Genomic DNA, 26,839 nt, shown 5'->3' with positions numbered 1-26,839 from the left:
ACCACCTGGAACTAGAGTTCCAATAGGACCCGATGCCCTTTTCTGGCCTCTGCAGGAATTTGCACACACATGCATATACACATACACATAAATTTAAAAAAACCTAGGGGGCAGATTTAGAGAGACGGTTCATTGGTTAAGAGCACTTGCTGCTTTTACAGAGGATCTAGGTTTGGTTCTTAGCACCCACGTGGCCGATCACAACAGTCTACACCTTTACTTTCTGGGTATCTGATGCCCCCTTCTGGCCTTCTTAGGCACCAGGGACTCTGTGTGTGTGTGTGTGTGTGTGTGTGTGTGTGTGTGTGTGTGTATTTGCACACATAAAATAAAAATAAATCTTTAAAAAACGTTTAAGAAATTTCTGCCACCAAAACTGGTTTCAGGCAATTTTCTAAAGAAACAAACTAGAAGTCTGAGGCATTGGGATGCGCTTCAACGCTTCAGCTGCTGGTAAAACTGGGCCAGAAGGGGGGTGGGAGAGGGTGGGAAGACCAACAGGAACAAGGCACAGTGATGTATGTTATGAGAATGTGGAAATGAAGCCCATTATTTTGTAAACTAGCTAAAAAAATATTAAAATCAAAACCAAAACCAAACCCCAGCCATGGCAGGCATTTCAGTTTCATTACTTGGATCCAAAAGAGCCCCGGAGAGCAGTTGGATCTAACCGGCCCTCTCCAAGGCTTAAAAAAAGCTCTCTAGCATTTAACAGGATAAAAAACAACCTTTACAATATGAAGTTCAAGGCAACTGATGAGTAGGGAAGCTACTCCCACTTCTAAACTCAGTGGTGGAGGCCTGGGGGTGAGGCTGTCTATAGACTTCTATTGGCGCGGCCTTAGACATTAACGAGCAAAGGAAACACCTAAGGATTTTGCCATTAAAAAAAAATGCACCAGGCACTGGGCAGTGGTGGCACACACCTTTAATCCCAGCACTTGGGTGGCAGAGGTGGGTGGCTCTATGAGTTCCAGGCCAGCCTGGTCTACAGAGCGAGTTCTAGGACAGCCAGGGCTATACAGAGAAACTCTGTCTCCAAACAAACAAACAAACAAACAAAAACAAACAAACAAACACAATGCAGCCTTTGACCCAGGGAGCCTGGGCAGGGTCCTGGCACTTCATTCCTAACACATTTCCATGAGGTACTCACTGGTTTGAGGACCTCACTCCTCACAGTAGGGCCCATATAATATTTCTCAGATTACAGAAGCAGCAGGTGACATCACTTCAATTCTTTTTATTTTCAAACATTTGCATCTTCCATGTTGATATTATGTAAAGTCTGTGTTGGATCTAGTGACCAAGGGCCAAGGCCACCTGGAGTACCTGGATCTAGCAGATACCAGACTTCTTAGTTCCTGGCAGTTGGGTCGGTGTCACTGGGTATGGGCTGGGAGGGCCACAGTCTCTCCACTGGAAGCATGAGACTTGGTACTGCATGGAGTTTTCAGTGTATACAAGTCAATGAGATCTTTGTTATTTCCAGGGCCTCTGAGCAGATCTGTCTGACACCGAGACCTCATTAAAGTGTCTCCAAAGCTAAGCAGAGGCCATCCCGAGTGCAACACCCTCTCTCATCAATGTCCCTCCAGGCTGCTGTGGGTATCAGGTGTTTGATGATGGGCGGGGAGGGGGGGTACAATAATAAAATGCCTCATTGGGAGAATGGATTATTGTTTACAGGCATTTTAATATAAAAACGACCACCACTGAGTTGGCTTTCACAGGCTTTCTGAGACGCTGTCTCCTAGGAGACATGACATGACATATAAATAAGATGACTCAAGCAAAGCTTGGCTGCTGTCTTCTTTTCCTGTATTGTCCCAGACTCAAGGGCCTTGGTTATAGCAGAGGGTAAGGTTTTCAGAACAAACATCAGAGGATTATGGAAAATCTGGCGGCTCTAACTCTCTGTGTCCACACCCACCCCTGACCAGTTTCCATGGCCTGCTGGGTTCTTTCAAAGTCCATGCCCTCTTAGTCTGCTGCCTGTCCACTTGGCCTGAATGATACTCATCTCTTCATTCTGTATAGCTGAGGGTTAGTAACCACTCATTTCCCTTCCTGGCATACCCAAAGGCCTTTGCCTGACTGTCTGGGCTTCCCTGTTTTGGGTCCAAGCATGGTTTTGCATGGTTCTTATCTCCAGGCTGTACTTCAGACAGTTTTGTCCACTTGCAGTATACAGCCTGGTATTTAGTGACTAGAGGCTCTCAGTTGGTGTTGGATCCTGGGGTGGTGGGAATCTGGGAGCTGCACTCAGGAGGCCCCACCTCCTGAAACTCCTTCCTAGCATATGTCAGAGAGGCATGAGCAGACAGGTAGACTAGACCAGGGTGACACACAGAGCAGCCCTGGCTTCATTTAAATCCTGGCCAAGTCAGAGGCCTCACACCTCTTACAACTGCCCTGGAAATGAACAGACGGACCAGGATGTCGCAACAGAAAAGGATAATACAAATCGGGGGAAATGGCTCAGCAAGTAAAATGTTTGCTGTGCAAGCCGGACCCAGGTTTAGATCCCCCAGAACCCACAGAAAAGCCACTCATGGCACTGCAAACTTCAGGCTTCAACATTCCACATCAACCTGTGGTCCACACACACGCCATGTTGGTGAGTGCACACACACACACACACACACACACACACACACACACACACACACACACACACAGAAAGAAGACAAGCATATGGGAAGATACAATCAGGCCCCAGAACAGCGTGGTGCTCTCAGGCTGCCTCTTCCTAATTCTGCGAATTCCTCATGTGGTCCCCGGCCTGGCTCTGCTGCTAGAGATGGAGAATGCTCCACCAATGGCAGTGGCTGCTCATCCTAGCCAGAATTCCTGGTCCCACTAGCTCCCTCCCACAGGTACGGTCTAGCAAACTTTCCTTGGGGGAAGCAGGACCAAGAAGGTGGCCCACCAGGAAGGCTACACATTGGGTCGGTGACCAGACACCTTTCAGATGGTGGATCAATCTGTGATGGTTTCTTCTGTGGATGGCCCCTCCTTTTCAGCTCTGGGAAGGAGAGATAGGCTAAGAGAGGAGAAGGCAGGAGAGAATGAGAAGGCAGAGGGAGGAGGAGAGGAAGGGGGAATGTATCCATCTCTTGATCTAGCATCGGAAGAATACAGAAAGGAAGACAACTTGTGGAAATATGACCAGGTCTGGGTCAGAGAGAGACACACATGAGTACAGGAAGAGAAAGATGGGGTGATAGGCTGTGTGGGGGGAGATACTGCCTGACTCAGGGCCTCAAACCTAGGCTGGTAGAGGCAGAGTCCTCAGGGCTCCATGCCAAAACACGAGGCTGGGCCTTACCTGAATCCTTTGTCCAGGGAGATGCACTTGGCCTCATGTTGACAGAGGTTCATCTCAGGCACACAGTAGTCAATCACCTCATCACACAGCTCCCCTGGAGATCATGGGGAAGAGAAATTAGGCATCCAGGAGGATACTGGGGGGTCACCAAGGCCACAAGGTCAGACTTGTCCCACTCTAGGTCATAAGTCATGGACACCAGGATCCCTTCATTCTTCTCTTGGTACATCCTTTTTTTTTTTTTTTTTTTTTTTTTTTTTTTTTTTTTTTTTTTTTTACCAGACTCCTGGCTCAGTTTCCCTGGAGTGACAGTGAGAAGGTCCCTGGGGTCTCTGGACACTCAGCACTGTCTGGCTGATTTTCTTGACCTTTCTAGAACTGTTACAGCTGAAGCCACAGGCTAGATGCTGACCTTGGACTATGCTTACTCATACTGATTTTTCCCCTATTCACCATCTATTTATTGAGTATCTTCTACATGGCAGGCACTGTACCAGGTGCTGGGAGCACAACAGTGACCTTCCAAGGTATCCTCTTCCATGGCCTAGCGAAAAGAATCTGCAAACAGGCAGGCAGGTGCCACTCAGAGTTGTGAATGCCACCATGACAGTGAACTGTGGACCCACAACCTTGCCCAGGAGGCCAGGGGAAGCTTTCTGGGAAAATGGACCAGACATGTTCTATCTGATGTAGTCAAGAAAGCCAGTTGGATGTTTCAGAGAAGGAAATAAAGGAGCTTGCAGTTCTGATCTCTGGATATACTATCTTTGAAGTTCACAGAACTGCAAAATGCCTTATGTGTGTGTCATAAGTACCCAGGATGGTGAGTGTGGATAGATCTGATAAACCTGCATCATCTGAAAATGTGTGTTAGGAATGCAGTCATAGGGTGAGGAGGCCGGACTGTATCACGGAGCAGCAAATGAGTTTAAAGCCAGGATTTTATTTTTTATTAAAATTTTGTTTTTTATTTTTATATGTATAGGTATTTTGCCTGAATGTTTGTCTGTGACCACATGTATGCCTGGTACCTGTAGAGACCAGTAGAGGGCATCAGATCCCACACAATTGGAGTTAGAGATGGCTGTGAGCCCCCATGTGGGTGTTATGACTTGAACCCAGGTCCTCTGAAAGAGCAGCCAGTGCTTTTAACTGCTGAGCCTAGATTTTATTTTCAAAAAAACAAGTGGAAAGCGATCTAAGAGAGGAAAACTTCTAACCTTGGAAGCTCTTTCAGGAAGGCCAGGGGGTTGGAGTTAGGAGTAAATAGGAGGCTAAGAGGGACAGGAAGTATGAAGGTGGCTGGCCAGTGACTACATGAGACACAGTCTCAGAGACTAGTCTATGCTGTGGTGGGGACAGGCTGACCCCTAACCTGTCCTGATTTGGACCCCAATTGTACCTCTCTATATTTGCCCCGGGAGAGACACTGTGTTCTTGGGAGGCCTCCTCCTCTTCCTAGTCTCCCACAGAGACTCAGGTATAGACAAGTGTGTGGGTAGGATGCAGATGCTTTTTTGAGACAGAGAAGCCATAATGTTCCCCTCTCAGGTGCAAACTGCAATATATGTGCAGGAGCCTGGTCACCCACCGACATCAGGAGGGCTGCATGGGGCAGAGGGAGGGCACACCTCAGCTCCCTGCCTCTACGCCCATCTGCATGCTGGAAATTTTTTTAAAGCTCCGTCTCTGCCAATTTAAGCCTCTTTACCCTCTTCTTAGCTGCAGGCATTGTGATTCTATTTTGGTACCAAGCACAGTCTTTTGGAACAAAGATTTAATGCTGCAGTGGGCTTCCTCTTGTCTTAGGTAGGCAGAAGCCCTGAGCCGTACCATGGACCTAATGTCAGTGTTCTGCATCTAGTTAAGTGCCCAATAACGGCTGCCGGTTGCCAATGGCAATTCTTGCTTATCCCCATGCTCTCAGAACGAGAGGTAGGGTGTAGGGGGGTTCCCCTGCAGATGCTCCCAGCACAGGGGCTTGTCTGCATCCAGGAAGCTTGGAGTTAATAGAGTAGATGGCCTTTCCCATTGGCCTTGGCACAGCTCAGAAGTCCCAAAGTTGTTCTTGGGAATCTTGAGCTGACAGTCAAGTCTCTGAGGGGCAAAGAGAGTTTCTGTATTTCTACCTCTGTGGGCATGCCTCCACCTGTACTTGCCTCCTCCTGCCCCACTTCACAGAAGAGCCGGGCTCCATGGACTAGGGCCTGGGAGCCCCCCAATAGCACCATTGTTTTCTCCTTGTCTTAGGTTTGGATTTCCAAATGACATTACTTATAACACAGTATGTCTACGTCTGTAATGGTGTTTCGTGGGTCACAATGGGGCAAGAAGACATCTTGGAGATCAAATACACCGCAGAGGGACACAAACAGCATCCCTTAACACAGGAATGGTCACAACTCCACCATGTTAGTTTGGAGTCACAGCTCCGAGAAGATGGCTATTATTATATGCAGTGTCTTCCAGGTTTTTATAATTATTACTGTTTTCTGAAACCACGGAGTTAAACTCTATGGGTCCATGTTTTCAAAGGATTCACGGAAGTGCAGTCTGGGATACACCACTTCAGGCTGATATCACCACACAGTAGGCTGCTTGCCTCAGTTGGTGACATTTTGCTTCCCAAGCAAAAGGAGTATTTAAATATCCTCATGAGGATTTGTGGATGTAGGAAACAGAGGTGTTGGGCTTTGGTGGTGGGTGTGTGGGAAGACATTCCAGGAGAGTTCTTCCCAAGGGAGCCTTCTGTATATCCACCAGCCGGTAAGTTCTCCACTGGGGTCTCACAATCCCGCCACCCCTGACCTTTCCTCCCACTGAAGCTCATGTTTCTCAGGCCGACCTTAAGCCTCTTAGGAGAAGAAATGGGGTCTTGCTCGGTTTTGCATTCCCAGCTCCTAGAAGAGTGCGTGGAAGATAGATTTCCAGAACTAAACAAAGCCCTTACTGGTGAAAGCACCTCTCTGCCCAGCCTCAAACACGTGGGGTTCCCAAGGGAAGGGGTGGCCATAAGCACTGCAGGGCAGGTGGAAGAGCCTCATGAGTGTGTCCCAAAGTGGGGAGGAGCTCGGGGTTTGCTTGGGACGGTGTAGATGGGGGAGAGGGAAAAACAAAAGAGAGGGTCCTGGGAAGGCTCTCTGGGTCTTGGTGTCTCAGTCTCAGTACAGAGAGAGAGGAGGTGGGATCCCTCCTCCTTCCAGGCTACCACTAAGAAAATTCTACCCTCTTAGTGACATCCTCAACCCCACTCCACTCCACAAACCCACCGGCATGAGCACGTCCCTCTGCATCCTCATGCGTGTAGTTAGGCGGACACACGCATGCGCAGTTGTTGATCCCACGTCCCTCTGTATCCTTACCTGTGTAGTTAGGCGGACACACGCATGAGTAGTTGTTGATCCCGTCCACACAGGTGGCATTGTTTTCACAGTCGTTGTCCTCACAGTCGTCGGGGTTGATCTCACACCGTTGTCCCTCAAAGCCCAGTGGGCAGGAGCAGCTTTAGGAATGAATGTATAGAAAGGAGGGGATTCCAGGGCCAGGGAACAGGACAGGTTTTAGAGGAAGGCAGGCAGGTGAGGGGGCAGAAAACACAATCATCAGGTCTCTCTCGAGGCTGGAGGTTTAAGACAGCAAAGTGGACACTGAGGTCTTGGGGACCCGAATAGGAAGACACTTAGGAACCTACAAGGTCTTTTTGTCTAGCTACTCATTTCCAGGCAATGTGCGGGCCCCCTACACCTTGCTTTACAGCAGCAAGGCCTCTACCGCCCCCCAACACAGCTGGAAGTGGTTTACTGGAGATGGCTTAAATCTCTGCAGCTGTATCTGAATTCCCCTTTCCTTCGGCTCTTCTGTGGAGCAGACAGAGAGGGGCACAAAAGCACTCCCCATAATGTTTCGACTTTCTATGTTGAGGGGTAAATCGGGCAACATGGTCAAGGTCACAGCTCTGCGACTAGGTCTCTAGGAAAAGCATTCCGTCCTGGCGCTTTCTAGATGTCTGACCTTGTGTACTCGTAAGATTTAATGATGTTATCTATGCCACCGAACAAGGGGAGCGCCACACAACAACGGAGAAATCACTCAGTACACTTAGTTCTAGACAGAAACCACTGTAACCATTTCCCCGATTGATATTTCTGCATGTCCCGCCACCCCAGCCTCCGGGGAGACGGAGTGGGAGGACTCCTCTCTCGCCAAGACAGAGGACCCTCTGTGGGCTTATCTCAAAGGACATCAATCAACAGGCACACTTCTTTCATTTGCCTCTGCCGTGGTACATGTGTTTGAGATGACTTCCCCACCGCATCCCGCCAAACCCTGCTCACAGGAGTGGGCGTGAGAGGTAAAAGGACAACAGATAACGCCTGGGCAGTGGTGGAGAAGCCGGGGTGAGGAGGTGCTGAGGGGTGGGAGGGAGCTAGTGTCTGATGTCGTGCTTCTGTGAAGTTCCCTCTTTCAGGGCCCGAGTTCTGGTCAAGGAGTTCTGGCCATCCATGAAAGTGGCGCCTTAGACCTGAAGTCCAGGCCTCTACTTCAAGACTGCTCTGATTTTAGATATAGATTAAAAAGTAAACTAAACTAAGAGAAAGCAAACTTCATGGCCCCAGAATCCTACTTTACTTATTTCCTTACAACCTGAAAACCATATCACATTTCCTACAAAAGTCCAAGGATGTTTGAGGATTGAGCTCATGAACAGCAGAGCAAAACGATCCTCAGTCTCCTTTTCTGTTTCAGACCCAGGGCATCATGAAAACGGCCAATTTTTTACAGTCACATGGGGGCTGGTACTCAGCGATCATAAACAAGGGTGGCAACTGTTAGTTCTCCCCTCCCCCCAAACAATTCCTTGGACTTTCCTGGGGTCTTGGGATTGCCCGGCAAGGACAACAGACATGATGCCGGTTAACAGAGTAGGTGTTGCTAATGGCTGGAGAGGATGAGAGGATGTCTAAGTCCTTGTCAGGCACCTTGAACGGGTTCTCAAAGACGGAGCTGTTTAAATGGTGGGTTGTGACCCCCATATGGGATCCTGTAACTGAATGTAGGGCTTGTGAAAATTCTGGCAACAGTAAACGGTTTCTGAACGAACACGGTCCAAAATTTAATTAAAAATCAAATGCATAATGAATCCCAGGTGTTTTGGGCCGCGCTTGCCGGTGCCACGTCACATGACCTCTCTGCAGCTTTGCGTCTGAGCACACACACGTGCACTGTGCACCGTGCACGCTGCCACACCACGGGGCCCGGAACACCTCTGCACAGACCGGAGACTTTTGTACGCTATGAATTGCAGTGTTTTTACTGTACACATGCAGTTTTCTGCTGTTATGGAAACAAAATGGTCTGAACGCAGAAAATGTGAACATGAATAAAGTTCTAAAACTAAAATAGTAAGGATTTTTTCCCCCATTTTTTTCCTACCACCGCTCTTCATCAATGTGGCATATCTTCAGATCGTACTGTATTTGAATGCTTCATTTTAAAAATTGCCGTTTGGCACTTTGGTTGTAGGACATAGGGAAATCAAGCTAGAAGTGACTGAGAGGCTTTCTCCCTATTGACTATTTTGCATAATTCAAGAAAGTTCTATTCAGGATGCCGAGGGAGGAAAGTATCCTTCATGGGCTTACCCAGTGGTGGACCCTGCAGGCTACAATACTGACCTTCTAGGCAAGATGTAACACAGGTGCACTAGTGATATGACTCTTACGGGTGTAACCAATCCCTGATTGGATCTGAGGCCTGCTCTGTGGGAGGGATACCTGTCTAACACTATTACTGGTTCAAACCCCATGGTTCCGAAGGTCATAGGCTCAAGGTGGGAAGCTGCTGCTGCTGCTGTTGTTTTCCTAGGTGGGCATGTTTTCAAATGCCTCTAAATATTTCTGTTTATACCCACAGATTAGAGCTACCATCAAACGTGGGTGGTCAAAGTGCAGAGGGTAAGTGAGAGTTAAGTGTTCTGCCCCAAATGGGACATTTGCATCAACTGTCCCTAAGGCTCATCAGAGGACATCAAGGAAGGGGAGGTGGAAAGAATATAAGATATGGAGGATGGTGAGGGGTTCTGTGAAAGACTGTCTTGCTGGAATAACATGGCTGATGCACTCATGAGCTTCCAGCAGCCGTGACTACCTAACCAGGACCTGCACAAGATCAGGCCAGCCATCATTCCAGCATGGGTGGGAGGGGACACATTCCTACTTGAGGAGCTACAGACACCTGATGGCGCTGGGGAAGGGTCATTGTCTTCTGTGGTACAGCTGTCGGTAGGCTGCCCATGCTCTGGTGGATGGCTCAACACCTATGCACATGCAGGTGGTACTAACAGGGCCCCGTGGGTTATTAAAAAAAAAAAAAGGACTTGAAGGTAGAAGGAAGATGTATTAGTAGAGATCTGGGCAGAGTGGGAGGGGGCTATTTGGGTTGGATATGATCAAGATACACTGTACACATGTTTGAAATAGTCAAGGAATAAAAAATACTCTAAAAATGCTACTGGAGCTGCTGACGGGTATCATAAAAAGTTGTTAAATGGATTTTGGCTTGGGTTGAGTATGGAATTTCCAACAATTTCTGAAATAGTCCTAAATACACTTCTGCCATCTTGTACCAGGTCTTTATGCAAGGTGCTGTTCTAAGAGTTAGTGATTTTGCCGGGCGGTGGTGGCGCACGCCTTTAATCCCAGCACTCGGGAGGCAGAGCCAGGCGGATCGCTGTGAGTTCGAGGCCAGCCTGGGCTACCAAGTGAGCTCCAGGAAAGGCGCAAAACTACGCAGAGAAACCCTGTCTCGAAAAACCAAAAAAAAAAAAAGAGTTAGTGATTTTAAAATAAAAATATCTATCAATTCTAGACAAAGTTGAAGGTGCTTTATGTCCTACATTATCAAATATTTAGCCAACATTTAATTAATCTTATTAGTATACAAATTTGTCTTTGTCTTTAATAGCAAATATATATTAATAATATATAAACAATACAATTATTAATAATATATAGCATATACACACATCCCTAGGAATTGTTTAAAATAAATTTATGATTTTTTTATACCCTGGGTATAAAAGTATATGATTTTTCATATACTTTAAGTTAAAAAATATTTTATGTGTTTGGCTATTTTACCTGTATGTATGTTTGCACACCACGTGCATGCAGTACCCACGGACACCTGAAGAGGACATGAGATCACTGGAACTGGAGTTACAGACTGCTGTGAGCTACCGTAAGAGTGCTAGGAGTCAAACCTGGGCCCTCGGGAAGAGTAGCCAGTGTGCAAAGCCACTGAGTCGTCTCTGTAGTCCTGACTTGCTCACGTACTTCTAAAGCTAGGGTTGAATAAAAATATGCAGGGCAAAAGGGGTCACGAGTGGAATAATTTGAGAAGCCCTGGCCAGGGCAACTCCAGGACTGTTAGCTAGCAGTGAGGCCTTGGTTCAGATTTTGAGGGCTCACCTTCCTTTTGGTTCTCCTGTATGGTTAGCACTGTGGCCCTTTGTCTGTCTGTCTGTCTGTCTAATTTATTTACTGGCTTGTTTTATAATTTTTGCAGAACTGCTCTGCAGCCGAGCTACACCTCCAGCCCGGCTTTTGCTCCTTTGGTGAGCAGGCAATGCACATGGCACAGTGGCACCTGAGCGGGGAGGACAGGCGATGATTCTGGGATTCTGCCACGTTAGAGGTGTTGGACGTTGAACGGTGGTCCTCTAAAAATGGTAAGACGAAGCAGCAACCCTCTGGACCTTGGGTGTGACCTTATTTGGAAATGGTGCTGATGCAGCTATGATGGTGAGTTGAAGTTATAGGAGGGCAGATCCCTAAACCAATATGGCATCCTCGTAAGAGGGCAGCTATGGGGAGACAGGCATAGCCCTGATGCCCTGTGATGGAGAATGATGCAGCTATAAGCCAAGGAATGCCCAAGATTTCCAGTAAAGCAGAATCCAGGACTGGATGGGTGATGTCCCCTCCCACTGCTTTTAGGAAGAGCTGCATCCTGCACACACTTAGGTGTTGGGTGTCAGTCCTCCAGAACTGTAGAAAATGTTTCCATTGTTTTAAGCCTGGGCAGCTGGGAAATCCTAGGAACTGACTCCAGGATTGAAGAGGGCTGTGGAGCTATTCTTCATAAACCCTCTACTGTGTCTCTGCCTGACTGCCTGCTCAGCGCAATACTGCAGCAGAAGGTGGCTCCAGCCCACACGGACGTGTCATCCCCTACATCTGCCTCTGCCCAAACCTTCCGCCCCATTTCCCTAGTCCTGCAGACCTGGGCATTATGTCTTTCACAGTTAACTTCCCAGTTCCCATGAAAATCGTCTGAGACCCAGGGTGAAGTGGGACCTTGATGAACAATCACCCCCAGGGAATCTCTGCCCCCACCTGGACCCTGTCTCAGGCCTGAGTAGGGCAGCACCCACTTTCAGCCCTAGAAGTACACCTCCTGGCTGGGGCCACCATGGTCACCTCCTCTTCTTTTTTTGGTGAACAGGAAGTGGGTGGCTTGGCTGACTCCAGGCAGGAGCAGGAATAGTGCCTGAGTTCCATTTTTCAGGACTCATGGTTGGGTGGGGCTGGCCTGGCAGAAGGATGCATGGGCCAGCTGGGCTCTCTGGAGATTGCTTCCCCAGACCACACGGCAGCCTCGGCTGGAGGGCGTTTGATAGTTAATTACGTACAGTCTGAGCTCTGACACTGCCCAGAGCCTGCCTGGCACCAGGGTCTCATCTTTCTGGTGAAGGAGCTGCTGCCCAAGCCGCTGTGCTGTGGGAGCCCCTTCCCAGTGATCTGCTTCTGCTGGGGGACACTGCACACCTGGAAGCTGGTGGGAGACAGATGGGCCAGTGGCACCCCTGCACCCTTCCACCCCTAGGAGCTTCCGCCTAGTAAGAAAGGACTAGAAGCATGGTTAGAAGAGCCAGGAACCAGAGTCAGGACATGTGACCATTAGTGCCTCAGGTTCCTCTCTGCTCAATGGAGATCGAACTCCCCCGTGCCCCAACAGAGGTGTGAGAAGGTTTAGGAGAGATAACGTAAGAGTAGATGCCACCTGGTACACAGGATGTGACAGCAGTAGCCCCTGCTATTTGTGACACAGCAACGGGGTGGTGGGACTACCAGGTGGGTGGGTTTCTTGGCCAGTGTCCCTTCCTCTGACTTGAGCAGCATCCACAGCCTCCCTTGGAGACCTCCAGGCTCACAGAGTGGAGGCTGGCACTTAGACTCAAATCCCTATATTTGTGTACATAATATTTGATGCTATTTTGTATCTCTGAGAAGGTCCATCCTTTGATGCCTCAGTTTCCTCCTGTATAGAGCAGGGATAAATGCTTCCCCCACTGACATCATCCCTGCACAGGAGGAGTCTGACCCAGAAGCTCTCTGAGAAGAGGGAAGGCCAGGGCTGAGCTCTTACCTGAACCCATCTTTGTGGCTCTCACTCAGGTGGCAGGTACCTCCGTGCCGACAGGGGTTCTGGACACAGGTGTTGATGGGCACGGTGCAGTCCTTGCCCTGAGAAACAGATAGGGGAAAAGCATCTGGTGAGGGAGGCCTTTAATGGCTGCTATGACCTGGGAGACCCCAGGGACTTCCCAACGGCCTCTGGGATGAAGCTGAGGTGGAAGTGAGGAGGTCGGCACAAGACAAAGGGAGTCATCATCGCCTCTGGTCACTGCTCAGGAGAAGGGGCAGGAGTGTCGGAAGTGCAGAGTTCAGGCTCTCGGAAGTGCAGAGTTCAGGCTCCAGCATGACTGATTTCCGGAGTTCACAGGTGTCTCTGTCCTAAACTGTGGGGGATGAGTACGGGTTGGGGGGCCTGGGGAGGTTGGTTTCCAGCTCTACCTCTTCCTGGCTGATGGTGGACACAAGCCCTTTCACCTCGGACAGGGTCGCTAGGAGAATCACATGGGAGTTTTCACAGAAGGAAGCATGGTGCATTATGTAACATCCTTGGCACACAGTAGGCAGTCTGGAAAAGCTGACAGATGGTATTGCTATTTGTTTCACTGAGCTTTAAATATAACCCACAACCTGAGTAGGGGGAACTAAGGTATAGCCTGTAGACTCGTGGTCTGTAAAGTGGCATCCCACCCCAGTTCCTCCTTGATTGGTTGGTCTGCAGTGGAGTCCCTTAGAGCCTGCAGGGTATCTGTCCAGGCCATTCTGACTTTTAGAGTCTCCATTGAGAAGCTGGGTGTGATTCTAATAGGTCTGTCTTTATATGTTACTTGTCCTTTTTTCCTTTCAACTGTTAATATTCTTTCTCTGTTCGGTATGTTTAGTGTTTTGATTATTATGTGGCAAGGGGTCTTTCTTTTCTGGTCCAATCTCTTTGGTGTTCTTGTTCTTTTATAGGCATGTCCTTCTTTAGGATAGGGAAGTTGTCTTTTATGATTTTTGTTGACAATATTTTCTTTGAGCTGGCATTCTTCTTCTCTTCCTATTACAAATGCCTGCATTTGCTCCCCAGTCCAAGGCCACGCCAGGCTGAGAACTGTAATGGTTTGGAGTGAGGCAGAGTTCCTTTGGACCAGGTTCCTCTCCAGGGTAGGTATGACTTGAGAAGGTGCCAGTGTGTGGCAGGTGGGGATGATCATGCCAGGTAGAAGGAAAAATGAGGACAAAGGCTCTGAGTAGGTGACCCCCAAGGTACAGACTGTAGGCCCAGACCTAACATCCCAGGGATCCTCTTGGCCCATGGCTCCTGCTTCTCTCTTGGGACTAGGATCCTATACTTGGGACATGGATCCTGTACTTTCTTGGGACACACAAGCTGCATGTGGCAGCACCTAGTAGCTCCAGGCCTGGGGAGGTGTCTGCTGCATATATTTTTTGAGCCATGGGTTCAGTGACTTGGGTGCTTGCCAGGCCAGGGTGATCATGGGAGCCTTCCCACCGCCACCACCACCTGCTCACCATCTGCCCGAGATGAGCCTGCCCCGTCTTCTGTGGCTGCCAGTGCCTGTGATGGCATGGGACTGGGGCTTCCTGGCTGAGTGGTTACTGCCAACTGAGCTTGAGGCATTGGGCCAGGCTAGCCTCCACCGTGGGCCCAGATGCATCCTCCTACTCGCCTGCATGCTAGAGCCCCAGGCCCCTCTCCAGTAGCTGGAAGGCATTGTCCCTGCCTGTCTGGTTCTTTACGTGAGTCTGTGCCCCACCCAGAGGTTTCTCAGAGGGGAGAGTGAGAGGGAAAGTGTGCTTTAAGGAGCTATCTGGCTGTACCCTGAAGCCACAGTGACTCAGGGCCCCCATCTGAAAGTCAATGTCTGGAATGGAAAGTGTAATATGAATTCTCACTCACGTTATTGAGCACGTTTTCCATTCCAGGTCTCGTGCTAAGTGTTTTATATTCACGATCACATATAATGTTCCCAAGAACCCTATGAGATTGGTACAATTGTCATTACACTCCCTTTTACAGAGAGGGAAGGCAGACTTGGAAAAGAAGGTAATAGGTCTGAGACGACACAGCAGTCAGGGAAACAGGCGGCCAACAGATGAACCCAGACAGCTGAGTCCGAATTCGGCACCAGGCACCTCTATGCTGGGCCATTTATTCCGTTCCTCTAAAAACCTGGGCTCTGGAGTGCTGTGTATCAGAGCCAAGTCTGGGCTGGCTGCTAGATGCCTGAAGGAAATGATTAGTTCTCTTGGATCTTGTTTTTATGTTCCATGAAATGGGAGTGAGGTAGAGTATGTATGCCTAATCTAGAAATTCAAAGTATACCAAACCATCAAACGTTTGAGTGCTGACAGGTCATAAGAAGTGGAAAATTCTACCTTTGACCCCAGGAGATGCATCCTGGTCAAAATGCAGGTATAATAAAAACGTCTACAATTATAGGCTACATGTATATATGAAACAGGCTAATTTCATTATTAGCGTTGGATTCTATCTTCCAGATACCTTAGTGTGTGTGTGTGTGTGTGTGTGTGTGCGCGCGCGCGCGCGCGCGCGCGCGCGCGCACGCATGCACACGTGCACATGGTGTGTACCGCAGTGCATGCGAGGTCAGTGGATAATTTGTGGAGTTGGTAGCTGGTTCCTTCCTTCCACTTTACATGGATACCCATGTTTCCACTTTATCTGGATGCCCAACTCATGACACTAGGCTTGTGTGGTGAGTGCCTTTATCCGCTGAGCTAATGCAGTGGCCTATCTCTTACTGAGACCCGAGTTTTGATGACTTGTCTAGGCTGGCTGGTCAGCGAGCTCCATGACCATGCCTGTCTCCGACTCCCAGTTCTGAGGTGACACGTAGGCATCATAATGTCTAGCTTTTTACATGGGTTCTGGGACACAGACTCAGGTCCCCAGTGCCAAGGTATCTTAGTGTGCATATGCAAGTATTATAAAATCCGGAAACACCTGCAATCTGAGATGCTTCTGGTCTCAAGCATTTCAGAGAGGGCTCTCAACCTGTAGGTTTCACAGGGGTCACTTAAGACCATTGGAAATACCAGATATTTACATTAAGATTCCTAACAGTAGCAACATTATAGTTATGATGTAACAATGAAACATAATCTTATGGTTGGGGTTCATAAAGGGTCCCAGCATTAGGAAGGTTGAGAAGCACTGATTTAAGGGATGCTCAGTTTCTACCTGCACTGCCATTGCAGGATCACATTACCTGCAAGGTACCGCATAGGTGACGCAGCCCTGTAAATAACAGCAGTGACGACCATGACTAGGCCTGGGACAGGGCTGAGTATGCTCCAAAGTTCAGGGATACATGCATGGGTGGTAGTGGTACTAAAGAGATAAGTATGAAGGGCAGGATAAGGGAACCTCAAAAATGATCTAGCGGGGACCCCCCAATCCCAACCCTGTCTGTAATCTGGCCCATCTACTCTGGTGATCTCATAAGTACCACCCGGCCTGAAGGGTGGTGAGGTAAGCAAGTACCACTTGGCCCAGGCAGAATCCTCCCTGACTCCAAAAGATGGTGTGGTGTGCAGGATCTCTTTTAGACCTCTAGGCAGAGCACAGAAATCTAAGAGGCATGTCCTGGTGCTTGAAAACACAGTAATTGGGGCTGGAGATGGAGATTTCTGTCACTTACATGTCCTTGAGAAATAATCACCATTTCCAATGTCTGCCTAATTAGCCCAATTCAATTCTCTCTCACTGCATTTTGCTCAAATCGATGGCACTTGGGATGTTCCTCGATCTTCTTCCTTCTGTCCTCCAGCCCACCTCATCTCCCCTCTCTGACAGGATCTAGGCTACTGGCTTTCTCTAAGAGCCTAGGAGCAGTTCCCTCGTCAGAATCTATGGGTCAGAGGGGGCTGGGGAATCGCTAAGACACCTTGCTACTCAAAGTCCGGTCCTTGGACTAGTAGCCTGGGCAGCTCTTGGGAGCTTGTTAAATATACACCATATCAGGTCTGACCCAAGCTCTCATGAATCAGAACCTAGATTTTAATAAGCTTCTTGGGCACCCGAAGGCTTGGGAAGTACTGCTCTGAGCCACCGAACATATGGCATGAAGTGGTGGAAAAATAATCAGATGTATTTGATTTCCCTGAATCCTGGAATAGTGGTAAGATTGTTAGGTCATACAGAATGTAGGTAGGCGAAGCACACATGTGATGTATTTTTAACCTTGTTACAACTCTGCTGGAGAGCAGGATGGTTCCCCCTCTCAGGTGGGAGGGCAAGGTGGACGGAGAGCCAGTTCCTAGGGAAGACTAGGCTGGTTTCGGCATCTGTGCTTTGTAGGCAGTGGAGCATGGGTGAGCACTTTGTATTTGCAAATCTTAGCTCATCTCTCAAATGAGGCTAAGAGCTGCTATCTCTGGATGATTAAGCGTGCTGTGTGAGCTAATGCACCCCAACTGCTTCATTAAGGCCTGGCCTTACAGAAGACCAAGAGCAATGGCTATGCATCCTTAGAAAACTCGGTTTTCCCAAGGCAGTATTACAACATGTGTGAAACCCACATGAAAGCAGCAGGGTGCCCAGGCTACTGACGGCCAGTCTCACACTACAGTCTGTGAGTGTCGGGCCGGCAAGGCAGAAGGCAAAAGGTGGCAACGTGCTAGCTTATCATGCACTTCCCACATGCCAGGTCCTTTTCTAGATGTACTGCACACATGACTGCATATCTATTTCTCACAGCCTGTGGGATGACGCGTCCCAGTGTCCAGAGAAAGCTGAGGTGAAGTCATTGGTCATCGATATACAGCTGGCACTCGGCAAAGCAACAATCCACACATGCTTCTCTATCATTCCAGAGCCTGAGATGCCTTCTCCCTACACTGAACACATACACAGAGGTCTCAGCGGATCTGTGCCCTGAGTTACGTCATTCTCAATCTCCGTCCTGGGACTCTGCTAAATTTAAGGCTTCAGGGACAGACAGCTTTAAAAGCGATGCTTGGGCTTTCTTGTTCCAGGCCCATAGGTGGCACTCTGACACCGTCTGCTAGCAGCCAGGGTGTCCATGAGAAAGGCACCAGGTAGTTCCCCAGAAACTGCCTTTCAAGCCTGTTACTGGACATGTACAGTTCTTCGAGGATGCAGGCACTGCGTTCCCATCACTCAGCCTGTGCGGATAGTGCACAAGATGGGCTGTGGGCTGCCCTGGGCTCTTGGCTTGTCCAGTACATTCAGATGGTACCTGGAAAGCTGGGATCTTGAGTGTCCCACGGAGAGCGTTGAGCCACAGCTTTGCTGATCCCAGCGAGGCACTGAAAGGGGCTTGGCTATTCAGGAACCTCTTCAGGTGAAAGGACTTTGTCTTTGGGGCCACATAGCCTTGAGTTTTAATCCTAAGCCTACCGAAGCCTGGGTTTTGTATCTGTATAATAGGCTTTCTTCGTAGGTTTGCTGGGAGAAAGGGTGAGCCAAATGCCAGGCAGAAAGCACGGCTCATACTCCATACATATTAGTATGGAGACAGTGTAGCTTGTTCTGGATTGTGCTGGGTAAGAAGAAGTGGGGGAAAGACTGTCTTGGAAGTAGCCTGGATTTCTGGTAGGATGGATGGGAGGACAGGAAGCCTCATCCTTTTGTTGGGCTTGTCAACTATGAAGGCAGGCTTGGAAACCCCGGACTACTGAGTCCTCGAGTCCTGCATCCCCTCAGTCCCTGGAATGACAGTCAGGATACTGGGTTCAAGGGACACCTTTACTAAAGGACCCTTTACCTCCCTGGGTTGCAGTCTCCCTGTGACTCACACAGAAAACGCAGAGGTAGCATTTCTTTCTCATTTCAAGACATCCTTGTCAAGATTCCATGGGTCCTCTCTGATGGGCCTTAGCCTTGGCCACTGTGCGGAATAGTGATATTGTTGGCTAATGCCACCTACGGGGTGTGTCACCTGTGTTGTAGAGTGATCCAGGCTACTCTGGGTCTCTCTGCAGCCAGGACAAAGGAAGAGCCTGGGCACGAGCGGTGGGCACAGCCTCCTGCCTTACCTTGTAGCTGTAGGGGCAGGCACAGCGGTACTGCTCCACAGGATCCTGGCTGCACGTGCCGTTGTTCTTGCACGGACTAGAGAGGCAGGCGTTGCACTTGGCCACGATGTTAATGTCCACTGGCCCTGGGTAGGGAAACCAGAGTGTGGATGGCAGCTCTCTGAGTCAGCTAACTTCACCTCCCTTCCCTCTGCTCTGGCCCCCTCCCATCTCTAGACCCAGAGGGCAGCTGGCTCCCTTGAGGCTGTACATCCAATCTGGCAAGAGTCCCATTAACTCAACCACTGTCCAGTGAGTACGAATCACAGTGGGACATCACACAGAAGCATTTCTGCAGTCAAATCAATTACTGTAATTAGCCTGATCCGATTTGGGTGCTAATCTGCAAACAGTGCACCATAATTAGAACCCTCCTGCGTGTCTTCTATTCCAGGAAGTTCTGGGCACAGGCTCTGTTTTGACCTTCTCCTTCTTTTTGGCCCCTGCCAAGCCCTTTCCAACAGAATAGCCAAGGAGGGCTGCCAAGGCCAAAGGCACACACCGAGAGTCCTTCCTGCAGGACCTTAGTGGTAATGATGCCACACGGAAAGATGCTGACAGGAACGCTTTGCCTTTTTCACCCATGGAAGTTGCAAACACCTCCTGTGGTTTTGTTTGTTTTGTTTTTGGTAAGGACTGAAAGGAGGCCATGTTCCCCACATGCAAAAAGGGGCTATGACCATTGCTGCAAACAGCTTTGAGCATGAGCCATGATATATAGGTCCTATTTAATGTCAGAATTTTAACTGATCTGGAGCAAACAGCTCTCAACCTGGAGACGGGCTGAGATTCATTCTGGTGGGTGACCATTTGTGGGTAGATGAACAGAAGGGTTCCAGGGAGCTCCAGGACCTGTAGGTCCAACTTGGGGCTTACATGAGAATGAGAGGAACCATCTGACCATGCTTGCCTCTGACTGAGGGGGTTCCCGGGGCACAGAGATTTCTCTTGACATACAAGGACAAGGCAGAACCAGCCTACATCCCATGCCTAGGCTGTAACTCACATCTGTTTAATCAACACCACGACTGTGGAACCCAGAAGGTTATTTGGCAAGCAGTGGGGCTCTAACCCGACCTTACACATGCTAGGCAGTGCAACCCACAGACACCCCTGCCCTTGGTTTTCAAAGCTCCTCAGGTGACTCCTGTCCAGATTGAGTGCCACTGTTCCAGGGCTATTTGAGTCCCTCTAGCCTCGGATCAGATGTCTTAGAAACAGGAAGTAGAAAGTTAAAATCGCCTTTAAATCAATGGAATGTTTTTCTGTTTTCAGCAGCCACACGGGACACAGCAACGTTTTAAAGGGAAAATAAAAAACTGAGCACTGAGATGCTAGGAGGTGAGCAGAGGGCACCACCAGACAAATGTTCAATGCAAATGGGAAATAAATTTGGAAATTGAATTCAGGATGCCCCAAATTTAAAGGTGGATAGAATAAAGGAGATGCCCTGACTACAAAGTAAGACAAAAGAACCAATTCTCTAAGAAAAAGACACTCGGAGGCTGCTAATGAGAGCCCAAGTTGATTACCGCCTTTTTGGGAAATCAACTCTGCAAATCATTCGAGGATCACATATTTTAAGTCAGTCATTTTGAGTCTCTGAATCTTATCTTAGGCTATAATATCAAACAGAGAAATACTTCATGCGGTCACCATACGGGAGAGATCAAACACGGAGGACTTTAAACCAAGAAAGAGCTGAGTAGGTTGTGGTAGAAAACAGCAGCCCTGCGGTGGTCAGAAGTTAGAAAAACCTGGGGGCCTCACGGCGTGCTCTTGTGAATTTATTTGGGATACTGATGTGGCTCAGTAGGAGATGTTTGTCAAGATGAGCAAGGCTCTGGGTTTGACCCTCAACACCGCCAAGTGGGAAAGACTCATCCAACCTCTTTAAGGCTTAGTTGTTCCAAATATTAAACATGAGAGTACTATAAATATCTACCCATAGAAATGTTGGGGAATTAATTAAGCTGACACATAATAAGTAAGAGTTAAATAAAATGATACATAAAAACATGTTTAACTTAGACTCTGCCATGTAAGAATTCAGGAGTGAGCCAGGCGGTGGTGGTGCACGCCTTTAATCCCAGCACTCGGGAGGCAGAGGCAGGCGGATCTCTGTGAGTTCGAGGCCAGCCTGGTCTACCAAGTGAGTTCCAGGAAAGGCGCAAAGCTACACAGAGAAACCCTGTCTCGAAAAACCAAAAAAAAAAAAAAAAAAAAAAGAATTCAGGAGTGAGCCAGGCGGTGGTGGTGCACGCCTTTAATCCCAGCACTCAGGAGGCAGAGCCAGCCAGATCTATGTGAGTTTGAGGCCAGCCTGGTGTACAGAGTGAGGTCCAGGACAGGCACCAAAACTACACAGAGAAACCCTGTCTTGAAAAAAAAAAAAAGAATTCAGGAGTGGTTTGTTATAATGAGTCATGTACAAGGACAACCAGATGGCTCAGTGGGGTAAAGGTGCTTGGCATTGTGGACCTGAGTTCAGTCCTTGGGGGCTACATGATGGAAGGACATAACCAATTCCCACAAGTAGTGACCTACACACACACACACACACACACACACACACACACACACACACACACACACACACGAGACAGAGAGAGAGACAGAGACAGAGAGAGACAGAGAGACAGAAACATATAGAGAAAGACACAGAGAGAGACACAGAGATCAAATAGTATAATGATGATGCTAATATTACTGGCTGAGGAATGCAAATTAGAGATGTTCTCAGCCATGGAAAATATACAAAGAAGGAGCCAGTGAGTAGAGTCAGCCCTCTGTATTCACATATCTGTCACAGGCAGATTCCACATCCAAAGATTCAACCAACTACAGATCATAAACTTCTAGAACAAAACTGTGTCCATACTAAGCACGTACCGGTCATAAAGTTCCTAAACAATACAGTATAACAACTTTGAATGCAGCATTTACAATGTGTTATAAGTGGAGATAAAGTATACGGTATGCCTATGCATGAGATAGGCTGTGGTTTTATAAGTCACATGTGCTTAGATGTTGGAAACACATCGGCTCGACCCTGTGAGGGCAGAGATGTGGTGGGCAGGCAGCACCTACCTTTGCACTGGAACCGGTGGGTAGGAGTGGTAAGCAGGAGTCTGTCCGCCATGGACTCTGGGCTACTGCATCTGGCAATGCCAGGCTCCTTATAGCCAGCCTTGACCCACTCTGATAACCAACGCAGACTACAGTCACAGTGGAGAGGGTTGGTTCCCAGGGCCCTAAAAGGCAGAAGAAGAAGTTAGGCCCTGCCTGGCCTGGCCCACAGGCTCCCCATCTGTGGCTCCCTGAAAACTCAAGGTTTTGAAACTAAATTAGAGGAGTCTAGTGTGCAGACTAGAACACACATCCACAGGCACAATCAAAGCTTCCAGGGTCCATTTCCAGTTCAGTAGATGTTCTGTTCCCACCTAAGCGACACCCCTCTTCTGAGGCTCTGTTCTCACTGCTCTGGAAAATTCTGTCCTTCACTCTACCCCAATCATGGCTCTCTGGGGAAGCATTCTGGACCTCTGACCCCCTTCTCATGTGGCTCTCAAGCACAGGGTCTGTTAGAAGACATGCCCTTCAAAGAAGGTTCTGCTTGAAGCAGATTCAAGCACGTGAGATTGAAGATATGGGGCCAGAGTTGAACGTACACTTCTCCAAAGTGATTGGGAAGAAAACATCACCACCACCACCACCACCACCACCACCACCACCACCACCACCACCACCACCACCACCACCATCATCATCATCACACACACACACACACACACACACACACAATCCTATTCTTTAGCCTTTCTATTTTTGATTTATAGAATACACACATGTCACTGTTGTAGCCTATGCACACAACACGAAAATAATTAAAATACATACAGAGGAGGAATACGATCTTGCAAACTTACCAAGAGAGATAGGTACCCAGAAGATAATGCTACCCGAGAACACCAGCTAGGGAAGAGAGGCCTGGCCCGGGAGTCAGGGAAACTGAGCTCTACTCTGGAGTCTCACTGGCTTCATGGGTGACTTTCAGGTCGTCACCTGTTATGGATGGTCTCAGTTTCCTTGAGCAGAGTAAGGATGGACTACAGAATGGCTGAGCACATGCCTGTTGGAGTCAAGGCAGACGCGGAGCTGGACTGCCGTTCTGCTACTGGCCGGCTGTGCAGCCTCAGGATGAATTTTTTTAACGTCCCTAAGTCTCAGTGTCCTCACATAGAAGGGAATAAGCTGCCTTAATGCTTTAAGAAATACAGGGGATAATTCACTGAATGTGTTTAGGGTACAGGAAGGGCTCAAACTTTCACATCGTTTGACAGGATTGATGATGTCTCTGAAGGCTTCTGAAACAAGACATTGTATACAGGTGGAATACAGTAGCTCAAAAACAAGCTCCTGTCGGCCTTCTGAATGTCAGGTTTCCTATTTGCAGGCCCAACCAACGGTGGGCCCAAAATAATTTTTAAAAGTTCCACCTATAACAAACACATATAAACCTGGACTTCAGTTGGGTCCTTATTCCATTATTTACAAAGTGTTTACATTGTAGTAGGCATCTTAAATGGTCCAGAGACTGTTTCAAGTACACAGGAGGATGTGTGGCATGCTCTGCATATGCTACTTCATTGTACACAAGTGACTTGAGCATCTGCGGGTTCTCGGGGCTCCTGGAGCCAGTCCCCTGTGCATATGGAGGGACATCTGCCTGACACAAGGAAAGAATACAAAGTGATGACACTGTGGCTGTCGCCGGCACCAGTTTCGGCTGTTAGTCAACGCACACTGAGAAAGAGGCTACTTACAGGTGGGAAAGGGAAGTCAGGTCATTGAAGGAGCCTTCCGGAACACTGGAGATGTCATTGCCGTGGAGGGTTCTGAGGCAGAAGGCACAGGTTAGTAAGTGACCCCATTAAGCCCAACACGCTCACCCAGCCCAGCCACGCTTCTGTGGTTCCCAGAGCCCCACAGCTAGTGATACAGGGTGCCACAGCCATTGTGGGGTGGGGGGGGCATGGCCATTGCTATCTACAGCAGCAGCAGGGGGGAGGGGCTGAGAGCTTGGGAGGAAGAGGATGTACTTCCCAACTCTATGAACTTGGGTGAGAATCAGAAGCCAGCTCCTTTTGGTGGTAGAACATGAGTGGGATAAAGTACTTTTCTGGCCTCAGTTTTTACACCCGAAGCCGAGAGGGCCACATCTACCTAATGGAACCATTAGCGTTTCAGAGAGGATGTTTTGTGTCTGATACACTGTGGCTAATGCCATCTATTCTGGGGCCAGGTTGCTTGTTTCCAGACTGCCTCTCTGCCACTGGCCAGCTGTAGGGCCTTGGGCAAAAAGGCTTATTCTCTCTCGAGCCTCAGTTTCTAAATGTCAAATGAGAAAGACCACAGTCAGATTGTCCTGTGAGATTCTGGTGCATATGTTAGACTATGCAGAAAGAATCTAGCATTTTCTAAGTGCTGACTGATGATTGACAGGGACAACGGGAACAGGGATATGGGGGAGAGAAGGTGGTGGGAGGTTAAACCAAAACTAAAAATGTATGAGAAAGTCATAAGGAAACCTCATATTTACTTACTTAAAAAAATAGGAGTTAGAATGGAGGTACCCTGTGTGGGTGGCTAATGCTGCTCCCAGATGCCACTGGTTGGTAAGTCACAGTCCCAGTGCTATGATGGGCTAGCTGCCTCCCCTAAGGGCCCTAGAATAATACAGGTATCTGCAAGTGTGGCTCGTTGCTAAAGGCAAACTGTCAGATGCAGATGATGGAATCATTAGATCAGTGTGACACCTACTTGCCCCTCCTTATACCTGGGCCGTCTGAACCTTGGGACCTCTGAATGCCCAGATGATCACAGTTTGCATAGACATGGCGGGACCTGAGTTTTTGCCCGGTTTGGGCAATCAGTGTCACAAATACTAGTGTGAGGCTGATTGTGTAACCTCAGTAAACTCAGTCTTTGTTTTGTTTTGTTTTTTAAGACAGGTTTCTCTCTGTATCCCTGGTTGTCCTGGGACTTGCTTTGTAGACCGGGCTGGCCTCGAACTTGGAGATCTACCTGCCTCTGACTCACAGTCTTATGCATTGTGCTTTGTCACGCTGGCAGCAGGAACAGCCTCATGGTCCCTCTGACCTGCTCCCATCCCCCACCCTGTTGCTCTTGCTCCCCTTTCTCTCCTGAGGCACAGGAAGGGGCTGTCCCTGGAGTTCCCATGTGGACTGTGGCTTCAACCCATCAAAGAGACCCACGGTCATCATTCAGCTTCTTAGTGACATTTTGCTCCTCATGAAGATTACACTCCCTTATCGAACGACACTGAAAACCCAACATCACACCCGAAGTCTACGGGGACTTTGGCCCAGGCCACTGTCTGACCCCTGGGTTCAGTGATTCTCCTAAACACCATTCGTTACCCCTCTGAGGTTGCTTAGTACTCTACTGCCCTTGTCCATTGAAGAGGCGTAAGCTTCAGCCATCCGGCCTCCCGCATCTTGGCATTTTTGTGTAGCTCCTGCCTACACACACATGTCCACGGTTTTGAACACCGTCTCTCCGTTATCCGTTCATTCCAGCCCAGGTGCCCTCACACCTTCAGAGGGACGGTAGGAGTTCCCCTTTAGGGTCAGGGAGGGACATCCTTGGGGCTCCCTCTGGAACTCAGACTTACAAAGGAGGTTTCATCTTGCAGGCTGCTAAGCCACTCAAGAGAAACCTCCCAGCTGGGTGAGGATGCGCCACAGGTCAGAACGAGGAGATGAATGTGCCCCATCCATGAGGGAAACCCATGCATGAAAGAGGGCGGAGGGGCGAGACAGCTGTACTCATCTCCAGTGTGCCTTCCCCTAGTCCCAGAGCCACCGTCTACCCTGAACTTTTCAGTTGTTTGAAGGATATATCCTCCCCCGCCAAGGTAGTTGAGTCGGTCTGCTCTCCATTGGTCAGGAAGGGCCTATTATAATAGTATGTACTTAATAAGTCAGCCAGCCGTGACGGTTGAGGGAGAGGTACAAAGCCCTTAAGGCCTCAGATATTCTAGGACCCAGGGCATGGTCACTTTGTTCCTGTGTACTCCACTTTGTTCTTGGGTTTATTTTAAGGCCAGTCCTCTCAAGGCATTGCTCACATAAGTTAGAAGCCTGTAATTATATTTTCCAACAATTTTAAGGCACTAGTGAGTCCCATGACTCCATTTCTGGACTGGAGGCAAGATATAGTGAACACTGGCAGTGTGGTCCCAAGTCCTCTCTCCTACTTCTCTTTTTTTTTTAATAACCTAAAAAATATTTTCATATATTCGATCAGGTTTTTTTATTTCTACCAACTCATCCCAGATCCTCCCACCTCCCTACCCAGCCAACTCCACCCCCACTCCGCAAATCACAACCCTTTAATTCCAATGAGAAGTTTCCTGGGTAAGGGATGGAAACATGTCAATTTCCAATCAACAATGCTCAGTCTTTGAGTATGAGATGCATAAGACTAAAGACAGGTATCAACTAGGCTGGGAGGGAGGTAGAAAGACCTCTGGTTAGGAGCTCAGCTTTGGTTCTGTACAGACTAATGGCGATTTGGCCATACCCTTTTGCTTCTAACATGAAATCTGCCTGGCAGTCACACCTGTAAGTTCCTGTAAGCCTCTCCACACATTTGTCCTTTCAAAAACAATAACAGCAGCAGCAACAACAACAACAATTCTTTTACGTGTGTGTGTGTGTGTGTGTGTGTGTGTGTGTGTGTGTGTGTGTGTGTGTGCATGTGAGTACTCATAGAGACCGGAAGAGGGGGTTGGAGGCTCTGGAGCTACAGTTACGGGCTACTGTGAATCACCTAATGTAGGTACTGGGAACTGAGCTCTAGTACCCTGGAAGAGCACCAAGTGCTCTTACTCCCCGGGTCAACACTCCAGCCTCCATATTTGCCCTTGATCTTAAGGTGTCTATACAGGGTGGTCATATTGTCATCCTCTAGAATGTTCCTCACTCCCTTCTCTACTTAA

The 26,839-nt window shown here is 48.6% G+C and overlaps 1 protein-coding gene across 1 annotated transcript in view; it reads right to left on the bottom strand.

The window, feature by feature from the left end:
• The window catches only part of Slit3 (slit guidance ligand 3), a 595,100-nt gene that overhangs the window by 22,849 nt on the left and 545,412 nt on the right, over positions 1-26,839 (bottom strand). Inside the window, exons 24-29 of the mRNA XM_016005185.3 lie at positions 23,640-23,711; positions 21,904-22,067; positions 18,775-18,899; positions 12,761-12,858; positions 6,694-6,833; positions 3,332-3,425 (exon numbers count right to left, since the gene is read on the bottom strand). Coding sequence (XP_015860671.2) covers positions 3,332-3,425; positions 6,694-6,833; positions 12,761-12,858; positions 18,775-18,899; positions 21,904-22,067; positions 23,640-23,711 — 693 coding nt within the window. The remainder of the gene's footprint in view (positions 1-3,331; positions 3,426-6,693; positions 6,834-12,760; positions 12,859-18,774; positions 18,900-21,903; positions 22,068-23,639; positions 23,712-26,839) is intronic.

Source organism: Peromyscus maniculatus, chromosome 8, assembly GCF_049852395.1.
Source record: "Peromyscus maniculatus bairdii isolate BWxNUB_F1_BW_parent chromosome 8, HU_Pman_BW_mat_3.1, whole genome shotgun sequence".
NCBI classification, from domain to species: Eukaryota; Metazoa; Chordata; class Mammalia; order Rodentia; family Cricetidae; genus Peromyscus; species Peromyscus maniculatus.
The sequence above is the reverse complement of the archived record's forward strand: the minus strand, read 5'-3'. Positions and strand labels throughout refer to the sequence as shown.